Source organism: Macrobrachium rosenbergii, chromosome 50 (genome assembly GCF_040412425.1).
Source record: "Macrobrachium rosenbergii isolate ZJJX-2024 chromosome 50, ASM4041242v1, whole genome shotgun sequence".
Classification (NCBI taxonomy): Eukaryota; Metazoa; Arthropoda; class Malacostraca; order Decapoda; family Palaemonidae; genus Macrobrachium; species Macrobrachium rosenbergii.
The window spans coordinates 26,332,892-26,354,338 of NC_089790.1; the positions used below are offsets into that span (position 1 = coordinate 26,332,892).

Genomic DNA, 21,447 nt, shown 5'->3' on the forward strand with positions numbered 1-21,447 from the left:
CCAGAAGGGAAAAGATATATATATATATTATATATATATATATATATATATATATATATATATATATATATATATATATATATATTATTGAATAGTATTAATGACTGGGTGCGTGTATATTACCTGAAACATTGTACTGCGACAGTATTAAACTTTTTTATAAGCCTACCTGAACCATCATATTTTCATTACTAATATCTTGTGGATTCTGGTAAAGGAATTAATTCCTCTGAGGTGTACTAAACAGAAAACCTTAATATTAAATGTCAATGTAAAGTGATATATTTGCTTTTGGATCATAACCCTCGGGAAATGGATCGATTGTAAAATATGTGAAAAGTCCAATGCCAACTAGTATGACTACAACGAGATTAATGTTGAGAACAATCTTGGCAAAACGATTCTGCTCCAGTGAAGTTAGTGACTGCAGTTGTTCCTCCAAATCCTCCTTGTTTTCTTGGGTGTCTGGAAGGGATTCAAGACCACAGAGCCATGTGCAAGACTTCTTGATACCAGTAATGCATTTGTTCTCACTTCCTTCGCTCACTAGAGTTGCCTGACTCCCCTCTGAAAAGTAGTACCAGGCTTTTTTATATATACTATATATATATATATATATATATATATATATATATATATATATATATATATATATATATATATATATATATATATATACATACACATACACACGCATAAATGTTAACCCACCAGTGCCACTTAATACTGAATTTACTATACCTTTGCAATGTCTTACACCCAGAATTTGAGGGTGGATGCACTTATTAGTTATAATTTCCTATTTGTGTATGTTATTCCCAAAGTATAGTGAAAAATTATATATATATCAAGGGAGCATATACATAGAAAAAGGCTATATGGTCTGTTTATATATATGTGTAAACATGTGCGTGTGCTTTGTGTGCCACACAAAACTATTAGAAATATTTTTCCTACATACTTACAGTAAGTTGAAATTATCACTACCGTATTCAAATTATTTACTTTACATGCCCGCCACAAAAAAATGTTGTACATGGTAAAATCTTTTCCCCCTGTTTTATGCAATTTGTCAATAACAACGATTTCAGCTGTACTGTACATCAATTTCTAGTATTGAAATTTTAACATCTGTAAAAAGTAAAGACCATTGCTTTAAACGTTTTCGACTGGGCAAGAGTAAAATTCATTTGACATTATTTCACATATAATGAGATAGATATGGATTAAGTAAAAATATTGTGTATTATTTTGTTAAGACTAGGACTGGAGCTTAACATGGTCTCCAGCTTTAAAGTTCCATAAAATTTAGTTTTTATGATGGTTTTTTATGTATCGTACAATTATTTTAATGATCAAAATATACCCCAGTTTTTAGGGGGCAATTTATTTTATACTTACCAGCGCCTCTTCCCCGGGATACTTCTAGCTGTATGTCACCTATGTGCCGCGTCTGTTGCTCCAAGTCATCTTCTCTTTTACCTGTGTCAAAGCGTCTGGAGTATGTTGTCCGAATAAGCTGTCAAAGACAAGTGGGCCATTATTAATGTAGGATGTAATGAACCCTGTGTATCCCATATGATTTATTTGCTTAATTAAGTGTAGAAATATTGTGTTGTGTTAGTTCAGGTCCATACACAATTAACAATAATCTATGATTTATATTAATAATAATGAAAGTATTTTTTATGTGAAAGCATAGAACATTATTTGCTTCAGTAAGAAGGTATGGGTACATGTGTACAGTACATCAGTTTTGTCAAAAAATTGTACTAACCATGTAATCCTCAGAGGGTTTTGTCAAATAAGAAACGATGACTGCAATTAATCCAGTAAGCCAAAAGAGTAGTGTTGCAAAGTACATGAAGTTGATTTTGATCACTGATGGTCGGGTGTCTTCCTGCCCACAGCTAGGAACGCCGTAAGAGAAATCAAGGATCATCCTAATACTTCCAATAACTAAGCCTGCCATGAGAGCCCAAAAGGCTCCTTTCTCATTCATTCTTGGCCACGTGACAGCCATGGCATAGACACAAGCAATGGGCGGTGCCAAGTATGCTGCTATCTTCTGGATGTATATGAATAACTGACCACCTTGGAGATGTTCTATGATTGGAACCCAGGCTACTGATGTTGCGACTAAGAGGACAATGAATACTTTACCAACAATGAGCAGTTCACGGGTTTTAGCTTTCGGGCGTATTTTAGACCACAAATCTAGGGTGAACAGAGTCGAGGCTGAATTAAAGATTGATGTCAGATCACTCATAAGGGCAGCTAGCATCACAGCCATCATAAAGCCTTTTAGTCCTGCTGGCATGATGCCAACCACCAGTCGCGGATAAGCAGAGTTATAGCAAGACGAGGTTGACCCACAAGCTCGCAAACATTCTTCTGGCAAAACGCAAGCAACATCGTCTGGAAAGAGTGTCCTGGATATCATTCCTGGTAGAATGATCACGAAGAAAGGCAAGATTTTGATGTAGGCCGTGAATATTGTGGCACCCTGAGCATGAGAGAGAGATTTGGCAGCAAGCGTTCGCTGGATCATCATCTGCAAAAAAGAAAAAAAAAGTTATTCCTACAATTGTAACCTTACGGGTTTGTAACTTATGTAACTCGTAAGAGATAGGTAGTGTATCGCCAAAGAGTGCCATATTTTTAGAGTTCTAGTCTTCGCCATCTCTCAAACCCATAAGTGGAGCTTGCACCCTTTGCAAGCATATGTTCTGTCCTTTAAAACTAGGCTTGTTTTGTAATTTGAGGTTAGTGACCTAAATCAGAATTTCGTTTACTGAAATTTAGAGCAATGTGAAGATGAGCTTTAGTTTGTGAGTCCCTTTTCAACCTGGGTAAATGTATATAATTAAGCAAAAATGAGTTGACTGCTTAATCACTATGCTGGCTCCGGAAATAAAGCATTACAGTAGACCTGTTTCAGTAAAGTTTTTTCAGATGTTCTTATCGTAATTGTTATTAAGCTTTTGTGAATACAAGGAGGCATTGTAAGCAGCCACAGACCAATGTTACAGGTCTTGCATCACTGTGGCATTCTTGTTAAATAATCAAAGCTGATTTAAGTTATTCATAAACAAGGTACTGTAGATGCAGATATAATGTTGACGGGGTCTTGTCAAGTGAATCTTCAGTAAATAGTGGAGTTCTGCAAGGCAATATTATATCCCCATTGTACACTTCTATGTGCATATTGTACTTGCAATACAGTATACGGTACTTTATTTTATTGATGAACAATCAACATATGGCAAGAATGAGAATATGATATTAAAAAATCATGCTACACTTTGTTCTATTGAAAAACAGATTATAAATTATCTTTAGTCCTGTGAAAATAAGGGCGGAAATTTTCCAAATGAAATAAATCATTTGTAAAGCTTTGTTTGTTTCGAGCCTGTATGAAGTCTTTTAGAATAAATATTTGATAGTTCATAAATATTGCTTTGAAATGCACCAACCCCAGTTTGCTGGAGGTCGCTTTCACCTCAGATTGCAACAATCCGACACGTTTTCAACAACGCAACAGGGAAGGTCTGTAAAGAGTTACTTATATATCAAAGATATTAATTAGTGAAATATGATAATTACCGTTTGATATTCTCTTTTGCTGTTCGCGAAAATACTGAGATTACATAAGCAGTACTATGGGTCCCAGTGCTTGGCATTGTGCCTAAGTCTCATATTCCATTCCATTCTACATGAGTAGTAAAGCAATTGAAGAATGTACACAAGAGTACCAAATCAATCCAAATTTGTTTGGTTGGTAAGCCAAAGTGAAACTTAACTCAGAAATTTACGGGAAAAAGGAATATGTAATATCTTTTAATCGCTAAGTCTCGGTCGTGAATCTCGTAAATAAATAGCAGTTAAGACACAAACTGCAAATGGTTGGACTGTATTACTTAAGAGTAAGGGTAGCAGTTTATTTTGATCTTTCACGAGAAAACTTACAATCAATCAGTTCCTCTCATATTTAGAGGAAGATATCATCTCTTGACTTTCTAAATCAGAAAATACAATTTTGGTAGTTATACCGTGATCACTCTCCTGATGTGTGTAATTACACCAGTCTTATTGCATTGTTATGTTAAAAAATTTCTCGTGGGAACAGTATGACATAACAACAGTCCTCCACAAAGCTGAAACAACAATGTTTACAATACACGACGAAATCTTTGCCAGAGTTGTTTTCCAATACAACACATTTGGACTTGATACTCTACGTGGAAGAATTAAGTTAGTTACAAATTGTTTGTAAAAGATCATAAAACTTTTTAATGTTTTTAAAGCGTGCTTGAAGCTACTCATCTTTAGCTGTACATTATAAGATTACATGACTTATATTAGTCAAGTTGATATTAAAAAATTTTATGAATTTTCACGATAAGCTGAATACTCAAATTTCAAATATGTCTATACGTCAGATACACAAAATCAAACGTTGCCTTAGCAAAAACTACAAATTAAATCTTTTCACACTTCTTGTCAATACAACATATAAATTAGTCAAGATTTTTTAGATCAGAAAAGGCGAAGACAGAGAGAGCATAAGAACACGAATCCTTTAAAAATCTTGAATGCACATGGGACAGATGGAATAGGCACATAATTTAAGAAACTAATGAACAGATAATTTTATTCACTGTCAGAAATAAGCCTCCTAGACTTTAGTCATAGAAAGAACGGCTGAAATATAATTGCTCAGTACAGTCTTTAAATATGTTTGTACAAACGGTACCAACTCATCATTTAAAAAGGAACAAGTGCCTCTGCTCACTTAAACATACTCTCATCCACTGAAGGCATGACCAGTGAAGTTCTTGAAATTATTGTGAAAATGTCATTCTTAAATCTTAACCAGTTTCTTTGCTCTTCAGTTAGTGATGCCAAAGCATGACAGAAATCTCATCATAAAGGAAAACTAGAACAAGCAGCGAACATCAGTCCTTTTCACTTATCTCTACCTGGAAGGATGAATCTAATTTTTTTTTTCACCTTGTTTTACCTTTAGCACTCAAACGAAAACACCCTCTGCCATATTCATCCTTCTGGGCTGTCCACTGGAACTTACCTGGTCAGCACACCAGTACCATATTGACGCCGGGGTTTGACCCAGAAGAAATGCAGGCCAGGGCAGGTCAGAATTCACGGGATCACGAAGCATTATCCATGAATCTTTTCGAGGAACACCGCAGGTTGTATTTTCATAAGTGAGTTTTGGTGCTGCTTGCATGTATTTGTACTGGAGCTGTTCATATCCACCGACCTTTTGGAAACCTGTCAAAGAGAAAAATTTTACAATTTTTTATATAAAATACTATCTAACCATGAGAGCTTCATTTCCTCTGCTTTTAATTACGCATTTACATATACGTATACATTATATAAATTATATATGTATATATATGTGTGTGTTTTATATATATATATATATGGTGTAGGGATGTGGGGATTCTAACGCCCATCAAATGTAATAAGCAAAAGTGGGTGTTGTGGCCAAGCAGTATAATGCTTGGCTCAAGCTTGCTAGACCTAGAATTGCTCCCAGTGAACGACTCACCAGTTCAACCAGCTATAAATGGGGTCAATAAAAAAGAGCGTGGTTCTAGAAACCTCAACCCTTTAGGCATGCTAAGAAACCAGAAGCCTGTACCCTTCTGTTGACACTCCCTGTAAGGAGGAAACAGGTGTTGACATGACATGGCTGGGTGTTGAAGTAATTTTTCTCATTTGTTTTGTTGTTTTAGTGTTTTACAATTGTCGATGGGTTTTTATCGTTCTTTTGGTGACTGCCTGATTCTTCTTCTTATAAAAATGATCAGCCTAGAATGTGTGGACATGATGAATTGTACAATGTCTCTGAATTGTGTTGTGTGTGTGCCTTGATCTCCTGCCCAGTAGGAGAGATATGGTTCAAGGAGGAAGGTGGTAATCACCCCTTCCTACACTGTGCCTACCCTGACCTCTACTCCCTTCTCTGGACCAGTGTCCACTCATACCTTGCCACCATGGAGGGCATGTCGTGACCAGATGATAACCTAGCTGCTTGCCCTGTGTATGATATTAGGGTTGGGAAACCTGCCATCCCCCCCACCCTCCCTGCCACTTAGGTACTTACTCATTCTGACCTCTGATAGTGCAATGCCAAGACATCCTCAAGAGACAAAGGAGCTGTTGAACGCTTTGTGGGTGTTGTTAGACATCATGGGCAGGCCTTCTGTGTTAGACCCTCTTTGAGCATTTGGTTTAGGCCAAAGGTTCTTACAGATTGGTGTTTCTGGATCCCTTCCAGGATCACATTGCGTTGCTTTTGGTTTCCTCTTGAGATTCTGCTTGTGAAACTGCTGCTGTTCCCAATATTCTTGATGCTGCTATTGTATCTGCCTTGCCTGTGGACTCATTGGATATTGGAATATTTGAGTAGATCCGTGTTTTGGGAAGTTAAATGAAATGTGTCCATGCTTCATCTTCCTCCTCCTCGTCACCATCTTCCTCTTTCTCGTCACATTCTTCCTAGTCTTCCCCCTCCTTGGACTGGGGAAGCCCAAGGAAAAAACTCAGAAGGCAGCCCTCTACAGGAAGTCTAAGAAATCTTCTCATGGGTATCAATCATCTGTTGGATACGTCAGTGATGCTGATACCCATTCGAGGGGGTAGGTGATTGTAGGCAAAACAGATGCCTCGGTTCATGAGTCGGGTCATGACTATGTGCTTGTCTACCTGGGACAGGTAATATGCTCTTCTGCTCACCTCGTTTGGGTTGTAGGGTCATCCTGCATGTTTCTGCTCCTGTGGTGTGGCACAAGGATGATAAAGCGGGTTGTGTGCAGTCACCTTTGTAGTCTTTGGATTGTGAATCAGTTTCTTGGACCTGTCCCAGTCACTTGTTTCAATCCCTAGAGCAGAAGCAAGGTCATGTTACTGTGTTTCCCTCTTCTTCGGTGGGGGCCCATCTCGACATGTCGCAGATTCTACTGAATCTGACGGTTCCTCACCCGTGGAACCCTTGAGGCTAAGCTAGAGAGGCATTTTTACAAAACCATTGGACTCATTTGCAAGATCTAGACGTTGTTAGAACCTTGTTTTTAAATTGCAGTAAATTAAACTGTATGTATGTATAATGTATGTATAATCAAATGTAAATACCATATCAGCAATTAAAAAACGATCAGTTACTAGAAGCTAAAATATTAAAGATGTTAATTGTGTGTACTTAGTGTACCTTCAAGCAAGAGAACCTCAGCTCTAGGCTGTAGAGTGCTGTGGCAAAAAATAAGGTTTTGAAAACATTGTTTATGTGATCACACCAAACTTAAGACAATCAAGTATTATCTCTTAAGATGACCCAGCGACCATAAATAGTGCTTTAGATGCTCTAAACAATTATGCAGAACGTAAGGAAAGTTGTTGCATGCTCCTAAACCAAAGCAGCAGAAAAAATTGGTAAAATGCTTAGCTTTTACGCTTCATGTCAAATAGAAAGACTGATAAAGAAGATACCAACCCATAACCATAACAACAAGGGAACCGATGATCATGATGAAGAACTGGAGCGTGTCGGTGTAGATGACAGCCGCCAAACCTCCTGTCATTGTGAATAAAGCTGTCAGAGCAAGGAGCGCCATGATGGAGCCATAGATGTCCCATTTTAAGGCTTGATTGATGAATAAAGCTCCGGAATACAAATCAACCTGGAGAAGAAGGAGAAGTAGTTTGTTTGAACATTAGTTCCAAAAAAAAAAAAAAATTAGTATCTTTTTCTCTCTCTCACAACCAACGTAATATAGCTTAATCGTTGATATACAGTGCATTTACAGGTGATATAATTTTATTAATGAATGTTAACATAATCCTTTATTTCTTGAAGCAAAATAATAAATTTTGTTGGTGTTGTACGTCATGGATGAGAGATTTTTTTATATTATTTTCTCCATTTGACTTCATAAACAAAACTAGAAATATATCATCACTTTAGCATGGCTGTGTATGAAAAAGTCCCTCCCAGGAGCCAAGTTTTTAAAATATTCTCCATCGAGCAGTTTGGTCATGTTCACTGTGATTGTGCCAACTTCACACTTACTGTAAAGCATAAATGTAGTTTTGCTCAGATTGCCACTCGTGGTTTAAGTACTTTAACAGTCTCATTAGTGAGGCTTCAGTGTACTCAACCATAGTTATTCGGACTGCACATGAAACATGATTAACGTATAGAATGAAAGTTTTAATTCGGATGAGTCTAATATACAAAGCTCTTGATCCTCGTTAACTGGAAATAGCTCCTGTTCTTGTCCAACTTGACCCTAGTTTCGATTTCAAGTGAAATAGTAGATATTCCTCTCTTTAGACCATTCCTTTCACACACATGTTAACTGAAGCCACTTTAAACTAGAAATTTTATTTTGATGTAAGACTGAAAATTTTACTTCTGTACCAGGAAAGCATTCCTAATAGTTTGCATAGTAATTGTTCTCGACTCCACTCAGTCACTCAGAAACAATAAGAGGTTCAGTTCTCCATGGCGTCCAGAGCCGTCTCGCCTATTTTGGTTTTTAATAGTTGATGTCCTGACCGAATGCTAAACCCAGCATTTCATACCCCCTTGGGATTTCCGACTGTATTGATTATTTGGTTTTTATCCACAGAGCAGCATTACGTTCCTTGTAGCTAGTCTGTAAGTGTGCTTAGAAAGTTTGATAAAGTCTTTTGTTTAAAGCTGTCCAGAAGATAATTGTCTCTTTGCTTAGCAAAAGTATATGTAGTATGAATGATGCCAAATATAAACTGGAAAGGTATAGATTCATATGCACTAACAAGACCAAGCTATAAAGCATCACTGTTGATAAATTAAAAAAAATGGCATTGGAAGCATTTCTGACTCTCTAAATCCTGCGGTAAACCTTCGTAAAGAGCTTTGTCTCATCACGTGTTGACGAATTGATGTGGATATATTTTCTGGAATTTCTTTAGCAGAAAAATAATCTTCCTAAATAGTCTACGTAAATTTTCAATCTTACTTAAATTTTCAGGCTGATTTATGTATGCTGCATAAGGTAAAGAATATAGCGTAGATATAAGTTACAATAAAGCATCAACTAGTATTCTAAGAAGCAAAATTATATTCCAAAATCTTACCGCAAAATTTCAGAGGACCTCACCAGAGACTCCTATTAAGAAAACATTGCTAGAAATTCAAGCCTCGACAAATATCCCACCGCAATGAATATCACAGAGGTTAATAGCAAACTCATTTATTGGGGTCAACGAAAAAAATAATCTACGTTATTCACTGAGAGATCTCATTAAATCCAAAGGAAATGGATAAAACAATACTTCACACTTTTGTAAAGGAAGTCTGTGGAGAATAAACCAGTCTTTGCGACATGGACCAAGATGTTTGCTGAAAATAATTCAGTATTTTTTGAACAATGCCGTCTTTTCGTATATGGAAGATCTGCGATTATACTTTGTCAAAACAAAGAAGCTTAAAAAAAATATCTACCCCATGAAACATATTGAATAGAAACTTAAATCAGTTTAACCATACGATTTTACAAAAATTTGATGAATGACGTAACCAACTTACTGATATTTTGGTGAAGATATAAAGAACCAGTGAAAGACAGGCCAGGTACATCCGAATCCTTTGCCCACCAAATCTCTTTTTCATGTACTCTGGAACTGTGCAGACCTGTGGAAAAATAAAATAATGAATAAGGTTTACATAGCCATTCCCTTTCTGGAAGTCATTGACACATCAGAAAAGTTTGTCTTAATTTCTTTCATTCTTGATGATTTATTGTACTTATTATTAATTAGTTTGATTTGGTTGCTAATTAAATATTTAATATACATTTCACGAGATGCTCAAAAGAGTAAGAGGGTGTTTGCATAAAGCCAGCTTAATTTGCTATTCAACATAGGTAAAGGTTATTGAATACTTGGTTTGGGAATGCTATTTGACTTTTGGAGAGGTATATTTACTTGTTTTTATATGCATTGTTCCTAGTAGTTCTCTTGCCCCTTCGTGAAGGCATATTCGAATTCGGCTGCTGCCGTCTATTTTATTGACACATTGAATTATGTTCAAGAATAAGAATATCTTAGATGACCGTAATCCAGTCTCTAATTACATATCCATATGTTAAATTTGGCTTATTAAAAACTCTACCATAATTATTAAATTCTTATGAGATTCACACAAACATTAATATTTTGCAAGAAAGAAAATGTTTGAAGTGCATTTCGATAAAGGCCAAAAAAAAAAATGGAAAAATATTTTATTTTTATTTACAAAGTTATCACATCCTAATTTGTAGAATAAATTATTTGGATATGACATTAGTTCTGCAATGACAGTGGTATTTTCAAACGGCATAGAAATATATTTTCTAATCAAATGCCAGTCTAAACTAAGTTTACGTGGAAGTCATGCAAATTGCAGAATTATTCAAATTAGCACTTTGGTTTGAAAGTCTTTCAGTTAAACGAATAACATTCATAATTGTGGGAAGATCGTAAAAGAAATACTTACAGTAATTTTCTTAAATAGATGTGGATATGATCTAGGTCATATATCGATTGTTACTCAGTGGAATACTTATGTAATACCAGTGATTCGTGTCGCACTTGCTATTATGATTAAAATGGCATGCACGGCACGAATTTCAGTCTGAGTTATATCGTATATAAGGTACTGACTTGCGTCCCAGGCTGGTGAAAATAAGTTTTGTAGTGTCTCATGATGATAAGCCGTAAGGAAAACCAATAAACGTGAGCTTTTCATGTCTGCAGCGGAGAGGTCATAGCATACCAATTATTAAAGCAACTCCCCTCTTTTGTCGATATTTCTCGTAACTTCTAAGGAAAAATAGGAAGAGAATAACGGAACAGCTAGAAAAGCATTCCTGCTGCCTACCCTCTACAAATATTGAACGACCCTACTATACCGGTGATTATTCTAGGTAATGCTGGGAGTAATGGATCTCAGGGCGAATATGAATGCTTAATGGAAGGTAGCCATTCCCAGAAAAGTGGCTAGAAACATTTCTCGTACAAGCTGTCGCATGAAACATTAGCCACTACCGATGGGCTTCTTAAGTAATGTGGTTTTGGAGGAGACTTGTACAGCAACACATCAAAATACCTTCAGGTTGTCAAACAAAAAACGGAGCAACTAATGCTTAAATATGAGTGTCATCTTAAATTGTTGCGACTTTCGTATGAAGACTTTTGCAGTGCTGTGGTCGCCTGTTGGGCGTTGCACGAAGTAAAAAAAAAAAAAAACAAAGCCATCTAATCTACAGGTATGGTACGAATTTCTGAAGTTTATAAAATCCACGAACGTAAATTGAATAGATTTAGAACACACAAACAAGTTTCATCATAACAAAAAAGTTACTAAAAATATTTAGCTACATCTAAAAAACTATCAAATTTTGTGAACGTGCTACAATACAAATGATTTTGTAAACACAAAGATACATTGGCAAATCCATAGTGTTTTTGTTTACCCAGCAGTCAGTGAGGCACCTGGGTGCTGTAAGGGCACAGGGTAGTATCAGCATCTGTAAAATTTTACTGAGAACCCAGAAGGTTAACACCCTCTGAAACGATCCCTCCTAGAGAAAGATTATATATATATATATATATATATATATATATATATATATATATATATATATATATATATATATATATATATATATATATATGTGTGTGTGTGTGTGTGTGTGTGTGTGTGTGTGCATTTGTATATGTATAGAGAGAGAGATTCTCTCTCTCTCTCTCTCTCTCTCTCTCTCTCTCTCTCTCTCTCTCTCTCTCATGAGTTTGTGCATCAGTTTGCTTGAATATTTCTTAGCATATAGCAGATGTAAATGTGCGTTATGTGTGCCTGTTTGTTTGTTCGCATTTAAAGTCATATTTTGTCGTAGTGGCAAAAGACTTTACAACTAGGACACGTCACCTTTAGCCTTGTAAGCAGCAGAACCGGTCATCAGGAGACTTAATGAGGCTGGGCACTGTAACCTTCAACCTGTGTTCACTGCAGCGAAACTGCCAATGATTCTCGTAAAAATAACAAAAACTTCGTTTGTTATGGAATGAGCTAAGTGGACCCTAGTGCACTTTCCTCTGAACCTCCATCTAGTGAACAAGAATTTCTTTAATAAAAAAATAAAAAGATTCCGTAACTGGAGAACTTAGTGTTACATATTTACAATTTCTTAAAAGTGACCACTTATAGATTTAGGAAAGATTTAGTTAATTAGCTGATCTTATGCTGCTCACCCACTCTCCATGATTCATTGTGTCTAGGAAACATTACTGAATTCTAAATATTGATCGTACTTTGTGCTATCTTTGACTGTAAGTTTTCCTTTTCACAGGTCTTAAACAGTCAATATTTAAAGAAAACTTCATATATTTGGCAAAGGTTCCCATTTCTACGGAAATGATAGTATTAGTGCGATCAGCTGTATAACTTTGGTTTGCCATTGCTGGTATATCGTTTTCCCATTTGGATGTTTGCAACTTGAAGATGCATAGTGTTATGGGTGTTGATCCTCGTAAATTTAAGACAAATTGTAATTCTAATTTAAAGTGTCTTGCATTATCACCTGAACATATTTAACTTCGCTCAACAACCGTATGCGCAAGCATGCATATAATAATCTTGTCTTTATTTTTTCACTTCCTTGCTTTTCTCATTCCACGTATGATCCCCTGTGTTTTTGAAAGCTTGCCTTGTGAGTTTCGAATGTTTGCCTCCCTTGATTAATACTGATAACTATTATAATGGCATAGTAATTTTTCTTACTTTATAACAAGTAAATTAATATAAACAATGAAATCACAATTGTTTATACTTACTCCACTGGCTATGAATACTGGCAAGAAGATCCATCCCATCAGTTGCAGCAGAATGATGGACTGTAAATGAAAATATACAAATTAAAAAAAAAAGTCATTATTTTTAAAAGTTATCTGATATAAATTTTCTCTATTCCACTCACTCCATTAGATCTACCAAAACTTTGCGTGACTACATTACTATTGGAGATCTGCCATCAGAATTTCGAGATTCAAAAGTAGACCTGGCTTATGCTTAAATTTCTTGAATATGGTCACTTAGCATTACCGTGTCAGAGCAAACAGAAAAACTACGATTGTTCGAAAGAGCATGATCGTTTGGATCAGTGTCCTTCAGGTAGCTCTAGTTTTCACTGCACAGGTGTACATTTGCCAAATTCAAAGATGTGCCCTTGTTATCATTTGGAACAGGGTGTCCTGGAAACTGAAATCACATGGTATATAAGTACGGATAGTGAACATGTGCTCCAGTTATCAAAACATGACAAAGCCTTAGTTGCTACAAATTTGGCTCACAGGTAAGGGAAGAAGATCCCTTATCTAGGTCTTCCACCTCTCTGGGAATATAGAAAAAGATAAAATCTAAACCCATCCAAAGTACTTTGCGTACGAGTCTGTTTATCCTTATGCTTCTGAATTTTCCCATACCTTGAGCCTGGCTCTACTGCTGCAGCTGGATTCTTCCCAAACATGTGGGACTCATTGCCCGACCTGAGACAGGGAATGAGAATGAAGACCATTTCTGAGTGGAATTTAGTTGAACTAAATTACTCCTTATATTTACAGAGATAACATAAAGGAAAATAAGATCTAGTCCAACAACTCAAACTCTGTTGCATGTCAACAAAGGAAGCCCAAAAAGTAAGGAAGGTTTTGCATTTCCTTTTCGTAATGAAAAGTTGGTAAGGCCTACGTAGCCTAAAGATAATAAAATCCATATGGCATCAGATTCCTTTGTTATGCTTGTAGAATGTCCTGTATCTACAAATCCCATTTGTCAAGATGACCAAAGTCCTTAAATTCCTTCTTATACTGCACAAGCAGAGACCAGAAATACTCTTCCTTCGAATGTAGAGATGGAACCAAATATTTTATCTTTACGTGCTTCCTCTTCCAAAACTAGTTTGTCTGGCAAAAAATTCTGAATATTATTTTAAATTCGAGTGATACATTTTAGTGGAACTGCAAGGATATGAGAGCTAGAGTAGAACGAGCATACAATTCTTGAATCACAATCCAGGAATTGTGTGCTTACAGGAAACCATAGTATTGACCTTTCAGTCTTGTATTGAGTTACGCTGTTGTTTTGCTCTTCTATTGTTGGCCATCCCATGGTGTTGCTGCAGTTGTTTTACACATGTTTTTACAGCACTCTTCTTTAAACTTGAATACATCTTTGCTAGCAGTGGCTGTTATTTTATTTTAGACAAGCAGTTGATTATTTACTCTCCTTACCGTGATCCTAGGTGTTGCTTCAGTGATAGAATTTAATCATTCATCTTCCCTCTTCATTCCTGCTGTGCTCATAATCCTCAGTGGGGTGATGATGTATTGGATTCAGAAGGGAAAATAGTAGATGTGACTTTGAATAATGATGGGTGTATGAATTTTCGTAATACTTTCAGTGATCACTTAGGCTCTTCCAGCACACATTTGAATTTTGTAAGGTCAGTCAATGAATATTTGAATAAAAGTGCCCACTTCCCAATTGGCTTAAAACATGCCTGAAATGCCCCTGATGAATTTCCTTCTAAATGGGAGGCTGAGGGGGTAGATTATCCTAGACGGAGAATTTGAATCTTTGGAGTCACGTACTGAAGCTTGTAATTTTGTACAGAAATAACCTTGAAAAACATTAATGATGCTATACCAGCAACTGGAGGGAAACTTCAGTTCCATGGTAGAACAAAACATGTAGTATCTCAGGAAGGTAACTAGAAAATGCTACAGAAGTTATAAAAATAGTGGCTCCTCTCAAAGTAGAATGATTTACAAAGGTGACAGTTAAACAGCAAGAGTGTTAAAAGAAACACGAGAGAATTAAGGCTATACTGTACTACATTAATGGGGTCAGTCCTAAGAACCCATTGAAAGATGTTAGAAGGATTTGAAAGCTTAGTTTGTTCCATCTCCTTTACCCTTTTTAAAATTGAATGATACTGTGATTAGTGATCCCCCTAAAGTTACTGAGACACCATTTTTTCAGGTGTCTCAAGGTCAAAAAATTATTATGCTGAATTCAAAAGAATTCATAAGACTCGGATTGCCTTGTATCTTAGCTTTGCTGGAAAGGAGATACATAATGAAAAGTTTTCTCTTAAGAAAAGTTAGTGATGTTCTTTCTTTAACTGGGGCCACTACCCCTGAGTTAATATTATATGAGATGCTTCAGCATCTATCAGAAAATACTAAGATATTTTTTTGGAAAACTAAATATAATGTGGGAGACTGATATGCTACCTTAGAGGTGGAAATTTACCGTTGTCATTCCAGTTACAAAACCCAATAAGGAAGCCTTTGAATCCATTAGCTAGAGACCAGTTGCTATAATTAGGTGTGCATGTAAGCTATTTGAAGTCTTAATTTCTCCAGCTAAATTTGGGTTTTGCAAGAACTGGTCAGTTTTATACCAACCACTTAGGTTATCCAACTAAATTCATCAAGGTTCTAAGCATGAGCAGACCACTGGGATTCCTTTGACCTTGAGGCCTGTGAGACTACTGTACAAAATGGATATTTGTGTTAACAAGATTAAATTCATTGGTTCTTTTTTATCAGACAGGTTCATAAAACTGACGTTGGGAAACTCACACTTCCAGGCCTTCTATTCAGGAAGAACTTCTTTAAGGAAACAACCTTAGTGTTTCTTATTTTGTAGTAGCTGTCAACAGCATTGTAGAGGCAATTTCCCATTCAGTAAAGAACCTCTCAGTGTTGATGACTTGCAAATCTACTGAATTCGATATAAAATCCCATATGCTTGTCAAAACTCGCACAAATCTATCAGTGCCATCATTTAATGGGCTGAAAAGCATTGTTCTAATTTGTCACAGCCATAGGCACCATTTTATCTTTGGAACTTGCTGAAGCATTAAAGGAAAATAATTTGCCCTATTTTGTGCATAGGTATTAGATTCTCAGTTTTAATAGTTTCCACTGTTTAGTGCAGAAAGCTTAAGAGTGGCTCTTCCACATTTTATGTCGGCACAACGCTGTTCATTTCTCCTGGGTTCCCTTTCTTGTAGGAAATCATGTAATGAAGTACCAGACACGAAAGCGAAAGACGTCACTTTAAGTAATGATTAAATTTTAAAAAGTGTCCCGTACACTAATAAGAAAAGACTGGTTAGGTCGTATGTTTTGAGGAATTGGAGAGAAAGGTGGCCGTCACCCTCCTTGCCAATAGTAAGAGATACCAAAGCATTACGTATAATATTAGACCCGTGCTTACAAATTTTAATTACATTAGAAAAGTTGAAATTGTATGATCTCAATTGAGGATTGGTCATACCGGCTTCACACACAACTTCGTTCTAGATATTAGTGGTCCACCAAATTGTGCTCACTATGAAGTTCCTCATTGTACGGGTGGGTACCGTTCTCAGCTAGCACGCTGCTGGCCCCGCGTTCGATTCTCCGACCGGCCAATGAAGAATTAGAGGAATTTATTTCTGGTGGTGGAAATTCATTTCTCACTATAATGTGGTTTGGTTTCCACAATAAGCTGTAGGTCCTTAGCCACTTAAAATAAAATCTAATCCTTCAGGCCAACCCTAGGAGAGCTGTTAATCAGCTCAGTGGTCTGGTTAAACTAAGGTATACTTTTTGTACTCGCTATGACAGGTTACTGTCAGATGAGTACATCTGGTGTGCTGCCCATGTTGTATAAGGAGCAGAAAAAGGGAAACCCTTCACCTGAAATCTCTTGGGTGAAGAGGTTTCATGGCTTTTAAAAAGTAATTGGTATTTTTAACAGCATTTAGATAACTTATTTTCAATCAGTATATGTGTGAAAAGCATTTATAATTTTCATGCGTTCATATGGGATTTTCAGCGTGAGTTTTTAATGATGGTGATATTTTGATAAAAATTCATCTTCTCTGGCTTGGCTATATATATATATATATATATATATATATATATATATATATATATATATATATATATATATATATATATATATATATATATATATATATATATATATATATATATATATATATATATATATATATATATATATATAGCCCGAAAATTCATACATTTCGTTCATTCTTGCTGTAATAGAGGCTTTTTGTTTTTTCTTACTAAAGGTTCGATAAAAATACCTAAGTGTTGAATCTCCTCCTTTCCTTAATATTGAAAGATCTCATTTTAGGACTCCTAAATTTGGTGGAAACCTGGCTTTCTTAAAATTCAGGTCAGTTTGAGATTAGGTGACCTCGATACTTGTACAGTTGAAACTGTGAATCAGTATGCAGTATCTACATACACAAAAGTCAGAGAGTACCGGTAACCGAAAACTCCTTTCTTCCGACAATTGAAACGCCTTTCATCTTGCCCAGTGCCTGATGAAATAACAAAGGCGCATTGACAACAGAAGAGATTTTATTGGGTTGTATAATAGCGTTGCAATGCGAAGGTCAAAGACCTCAAAGAGAGAAAGAAAATGAGAGAGAATTTGAGATATTAATAAGACTGAATTTAAATACTGGATTAATTAGAAGACTTTCCTTAATATAATCACGAATTTGACAGTTTAGTTAAGAAATTGTCTGACAGAGGTGAAAGGAAATTAGTTAGCCAGACTGACGCCTTCTAAAAACGAAAATGAATCTTAGACTGGGTCTCCTCTCTTGTCAGTGACTTAAGCTAGTTTTGTGTGATATCGTAGAAAGATGGAGGTTTAAATTTGTACTTGATTCGTCGTGACACTAAATATGCAAAGTCTCCTTGAGATGTAATTCAACAGCTCTCAGTAAGTTGTCGCCGTTTCTTTCAGTTAGCTGAGTAAATCGTAATTATTGTGATCCTCTAAAACTTCTTTGATTTGCCCGATATCTCATGGAGGACTGTCGATAAACATGTCGACACTTACAAGCAAAGCGAGAATAACAATACTTCTACGTGGGGAGGCACACGGTAGACTAAAGCCTGGAGAAAGGTGAGGGTTGGAGAACTGGCAGGTGAAAGTACCTGAGAGACTGTAGAGGTAAAGAGGACAGTAATCTCTCTCTCTCTCTCTCTCTCTCTCTCTCTCTCTCTCTCTCTCTCTCTCTCTCTGAACGTTACTAATGCAGAGCTAAGTACCTGATAGTCCTTAGAATGTTAATGATAGGCAGTCGGAAGTGGTGAGCGAGAAAATGAGAAAATAACTAACTGACGCGGGCGATCGGTGCATCTTCATGATATATGCTACCTTAGTATAGTCAGCCGTTTACCCCAAGTAAAGCACTTTCTCATGAGGATAGTAAATAAGATCCAAATGAAATGAAGGTACTTCGGCGAAAAAAAATAGTATTAGCTTCCCTTCGACTGTTATTATTATTGATTAGTACCTATTATTTCTATTCAATGACAAGCATTCGTGCTTGTGAAACTCTAGCTGTATGGAATGATATAACTTCATGTTGTCAATGCAATAGAAAACTAATAAATAACATCATTAGAAAGCACCTTTGCTATGTTTATGTTAAAATTGGCTAACAGTTACCGAGAGTAATTTACTTACGTTAAAATTAAACGCCCCAACACCAATGCCACCTGCTGCTCCCGATCCTGCTAGGCCGATGAAATGCTCCGATCCGATGTTGCTGGCGAAGAGGGACGCACCGACCTGTAATGAATCATATTTTGAATTCATTTTCTCTTTTGTGACCCAAATTTCAAAGATGGTGAATTTTTTCCTTCGTGTGTACCTCTGTATGGCTGTAGATAACTTTTTTTCTGTTAAAAACAGAAATTCCCTGCTTGTTATAAAAAAAAACGGTTACAGATACAGCTAAAACAGTCCGTATGCCTGAATCTGTGTAATGGTTGTCATCTGTAGTTGTAAGATCATTTCAATTTTCTGTGCCACCCAGCGTTAATTATCGTCTGAAAATTCTTGAATGGAAAAAACGAGTGAAAACAATTGCCATTCTCACCTGTGAAGAGCTTTTGCCTTTTCAAGGAAAGCCGCGTATTCAAAAGCAGTGCAACCGTATCTTTTGACTGAAGGGTGGAGGTTTATACCAAGCTTCTTACTATTTTCAGTGCCATTGTTTGCATAAACCAGCTTCATCCAAACCAATCAGCAGTTCAACTTCTCTTACTGGCGTTGTTGAGCTGGTAGAGGGAGCTAGTGAAATCGTATACTGTACACCGGGAATAGCAATAATGCTTCCATGGCTTTCCTCTTCTAGATTTTGTCAATGACCTTCATGTTATAGTGTATGAAGTTTTAATATATTTTCTAAAAAGACTGGTCTACCAGAAAATCTTCCATTTACAGCATGAAGTTATATAACTGGAAACGTATCCAAACTATTTTGTAAACTGTATCATGATAGTGATTTTCATGCTTCATTTCCCGCGTTAGTTACCAATGTTTATCAGTGAGTTATCCGTGTAACTTGAAGTGAAATAAATAGCGTTTTGCTTAAATCAACTCGAGTTTGCATGCCGACGACACAATAAAATTACAAAGAGAGAGAGAGCGGAATGAAATTTTTGAGTAAGAGGGGTAAATAAATGGGTTTAAATTATACTTAGGTTCTAATACAGCTGATGATGTATTAGAGATTTCTTTACCATGCGTTGCTCTTTTAACGAATATAGCAATTGTTTCTGAAATAGCCATAGTGTCTGTTTCTAAATGAAAATCTTTCTGTGTATCATTCCACTTTTGTAAGATTCCCAGAATTCTTACAAACTCTCGTGTTGGGCCCAGAGACTTTGCAGTAGTTCTTCATGGCCGGCGTGTTGGGATGGATAGCATTCTCTCAAAATCCGGGTAGCCTTCATCTCTGTAAATCTGATTATCAGCCTCGAAGAATATTAAATTTCTGAAGTAGGAAAGTCTTTCTCTTCTACGAAAGTATTCTATGGTAGGAAAAGCATATCGAAAACATGCAGTGGTTAGACCTATTGCTATGATTATCGTTACGTTTATATATATATATATATATATATATATATATATATATATATATATATATAAAAGGCTGCGAAATGGAGTTACTTTCGGCAGCGACGTCATTAATATATCCAGAACTCCCGTAGGGAGCTAGTCCCGTCAGTGCACCTCACGTGGTGCACCGTAGGCATTACTTAAGGTTCTTTGCAGCGTCCCTTCGGCCCCTAGCTGCAGCCACTTTCATTCCTTTTCTGTGCCTCCGTTCATATTCTGTTTCTCCCATCTGACTTACCACCCTCTCCCTACCAACTGTTTCACAGTGCAACTGCGAGGCTTTCCTGTTACACCTTTCAGACCTTCTTACTGGTAATTTCCATTTCAGCGCTGAATGATCTCATAGGTCCCAGTGCTTGGCCGTTGGCCTCAATTCTATAATCCAATCCAATACTTCCAGAACTGTCAGCTGTTAGGCTCTTTAGTAAAAATAAAATAGATATATAAAAAGTTAGTATCAGTTTTATTACAAAGGTTTGCACTAAAATGATGCCATACGAAGCATTACTACTTGGGCACCTATGAGAGAAATTTGCTTTGGGTATGTAAGTTGGTATATCACAGAAATTATTCTAAAAAAATTACAACAGGTAAATTTTTAGTCGTTTCTTGTTCTCTTGCGCTATTTGGAAAAAATAAACTCCAAGTACTGTGATGAAAAGGGAGTAATGTGCTCAGTATGTATGACAGTGTCAAGTCTTGAGCTTAAAGGTGTTGAATAAGTATATTCCCTTTCTAATAACTAACGGCTACTCAGCCCTTCACAGTGACTTTTCAGGTAAGCAAAGGTATGAGACGTATAATAATAAAACAAAGAAAACTTAACTTGAGCTACTTGTCATTTCAGGAGACTTCGCTGATATATCAGTCTGTTTAAAAGAAGAAATGTTTCTAAGAAGCAGTTGCATGCTACGCCAGTAATCTTTCATAAGACAGTGGAAAGGGCGGCGGTTTCCAGGTTATACACAACATAAACAAAAAACAATCCATAACTAATACTCTCAAATCATCTACGTATTAGTTTTTATCAGATGAATAGCAGTGTGGACTGCAAAACGTCCAGAGATTTTCACAAGTTCAGAGAATTGATATCGGATCTAGGGTGCTCGCAGGGACCCCTGTTTGTCTACTTAAAAATGTGACACACAGACAGAGATATAGTTTGTCAAGAACCAAATAGGTATCGTGTACATCACACGACAATCCACGAGGTGGATTGAGAGTGACAAATATTGTTAGTGATCACTGTTGCTATATTTCAGCTTATGCAAGGCATAAACATTGCGCCTAAAAGAAATACAGGGAACCCCAGTAATTTTTAAAGTTGATTTTTTCTCTTCATGGCATATTAATCATTAGCTTCGACCCTTAAACGACGCACTCGAAAC

The 21,447-nt window shown here is 36.4% G+C and overlaps 1 protein-coding gene and 1 long non-coding RNA gene across 2 annotated transcripts in view; one reads left to right on the forward strand and one right to left on the reverse strand.

Annotated features, from left to right (window-relative positions):
* The window catches only part of LOC136832785 (uncharacterized), a 445,886-nt gene that overhangs the window by 202,283 nt on the left and 222,156 nt on the right, over positions 1 to 21,447 (forward strand). The gene's annotated exons all lie outside the window — the stretch shown is intronic.
* Positions 117 to 21,447, reverse strand: part of LOC136832783 (sodium/mannose cotransporter SLC5A10-like) — a 29,671-nt gene continuing 8,340 nt past the window's right edge. Inside the window, exons 3-10 of the mRNA XM_067094334.1 lie at positions 18,620 to 18,724; positions 12,889 to 12,948; positions 9,602 to 9,706; positions 7,523 to 7,709; positions 5,090 to 5,295; positions 1,778 to 2,554; positions 1,402 to 1,519; positions 117 to 567 (exon numbers count right to left, since the gene is read on the reverse strand). Of these exons, the coding sequence (XP_066950435.1) occupies positions 260 to 567; positions 1,402 to 1,519; positions 1,778 to 2,554; positions 5,090 to 5,295; positions 7,523 to 7,709; positions 9,602 to 9,706; positions 12,889 to 12,948; positions 18,620 to 18,724 (1,866 nt within the window). The 3' untranslated portion in view covers positions 117 to 259. The remainder of the gene's footprint in view (positions 568 to 1,401; positions 1,520 to 1,777; positions 2,555 to 5,089; positions 5,296 to 7,522; positions 7,710 to 9,601; positions 9,707 to 12,888; positions 12,949 to 18,619; positions 18,725 to 21,447) is intronic.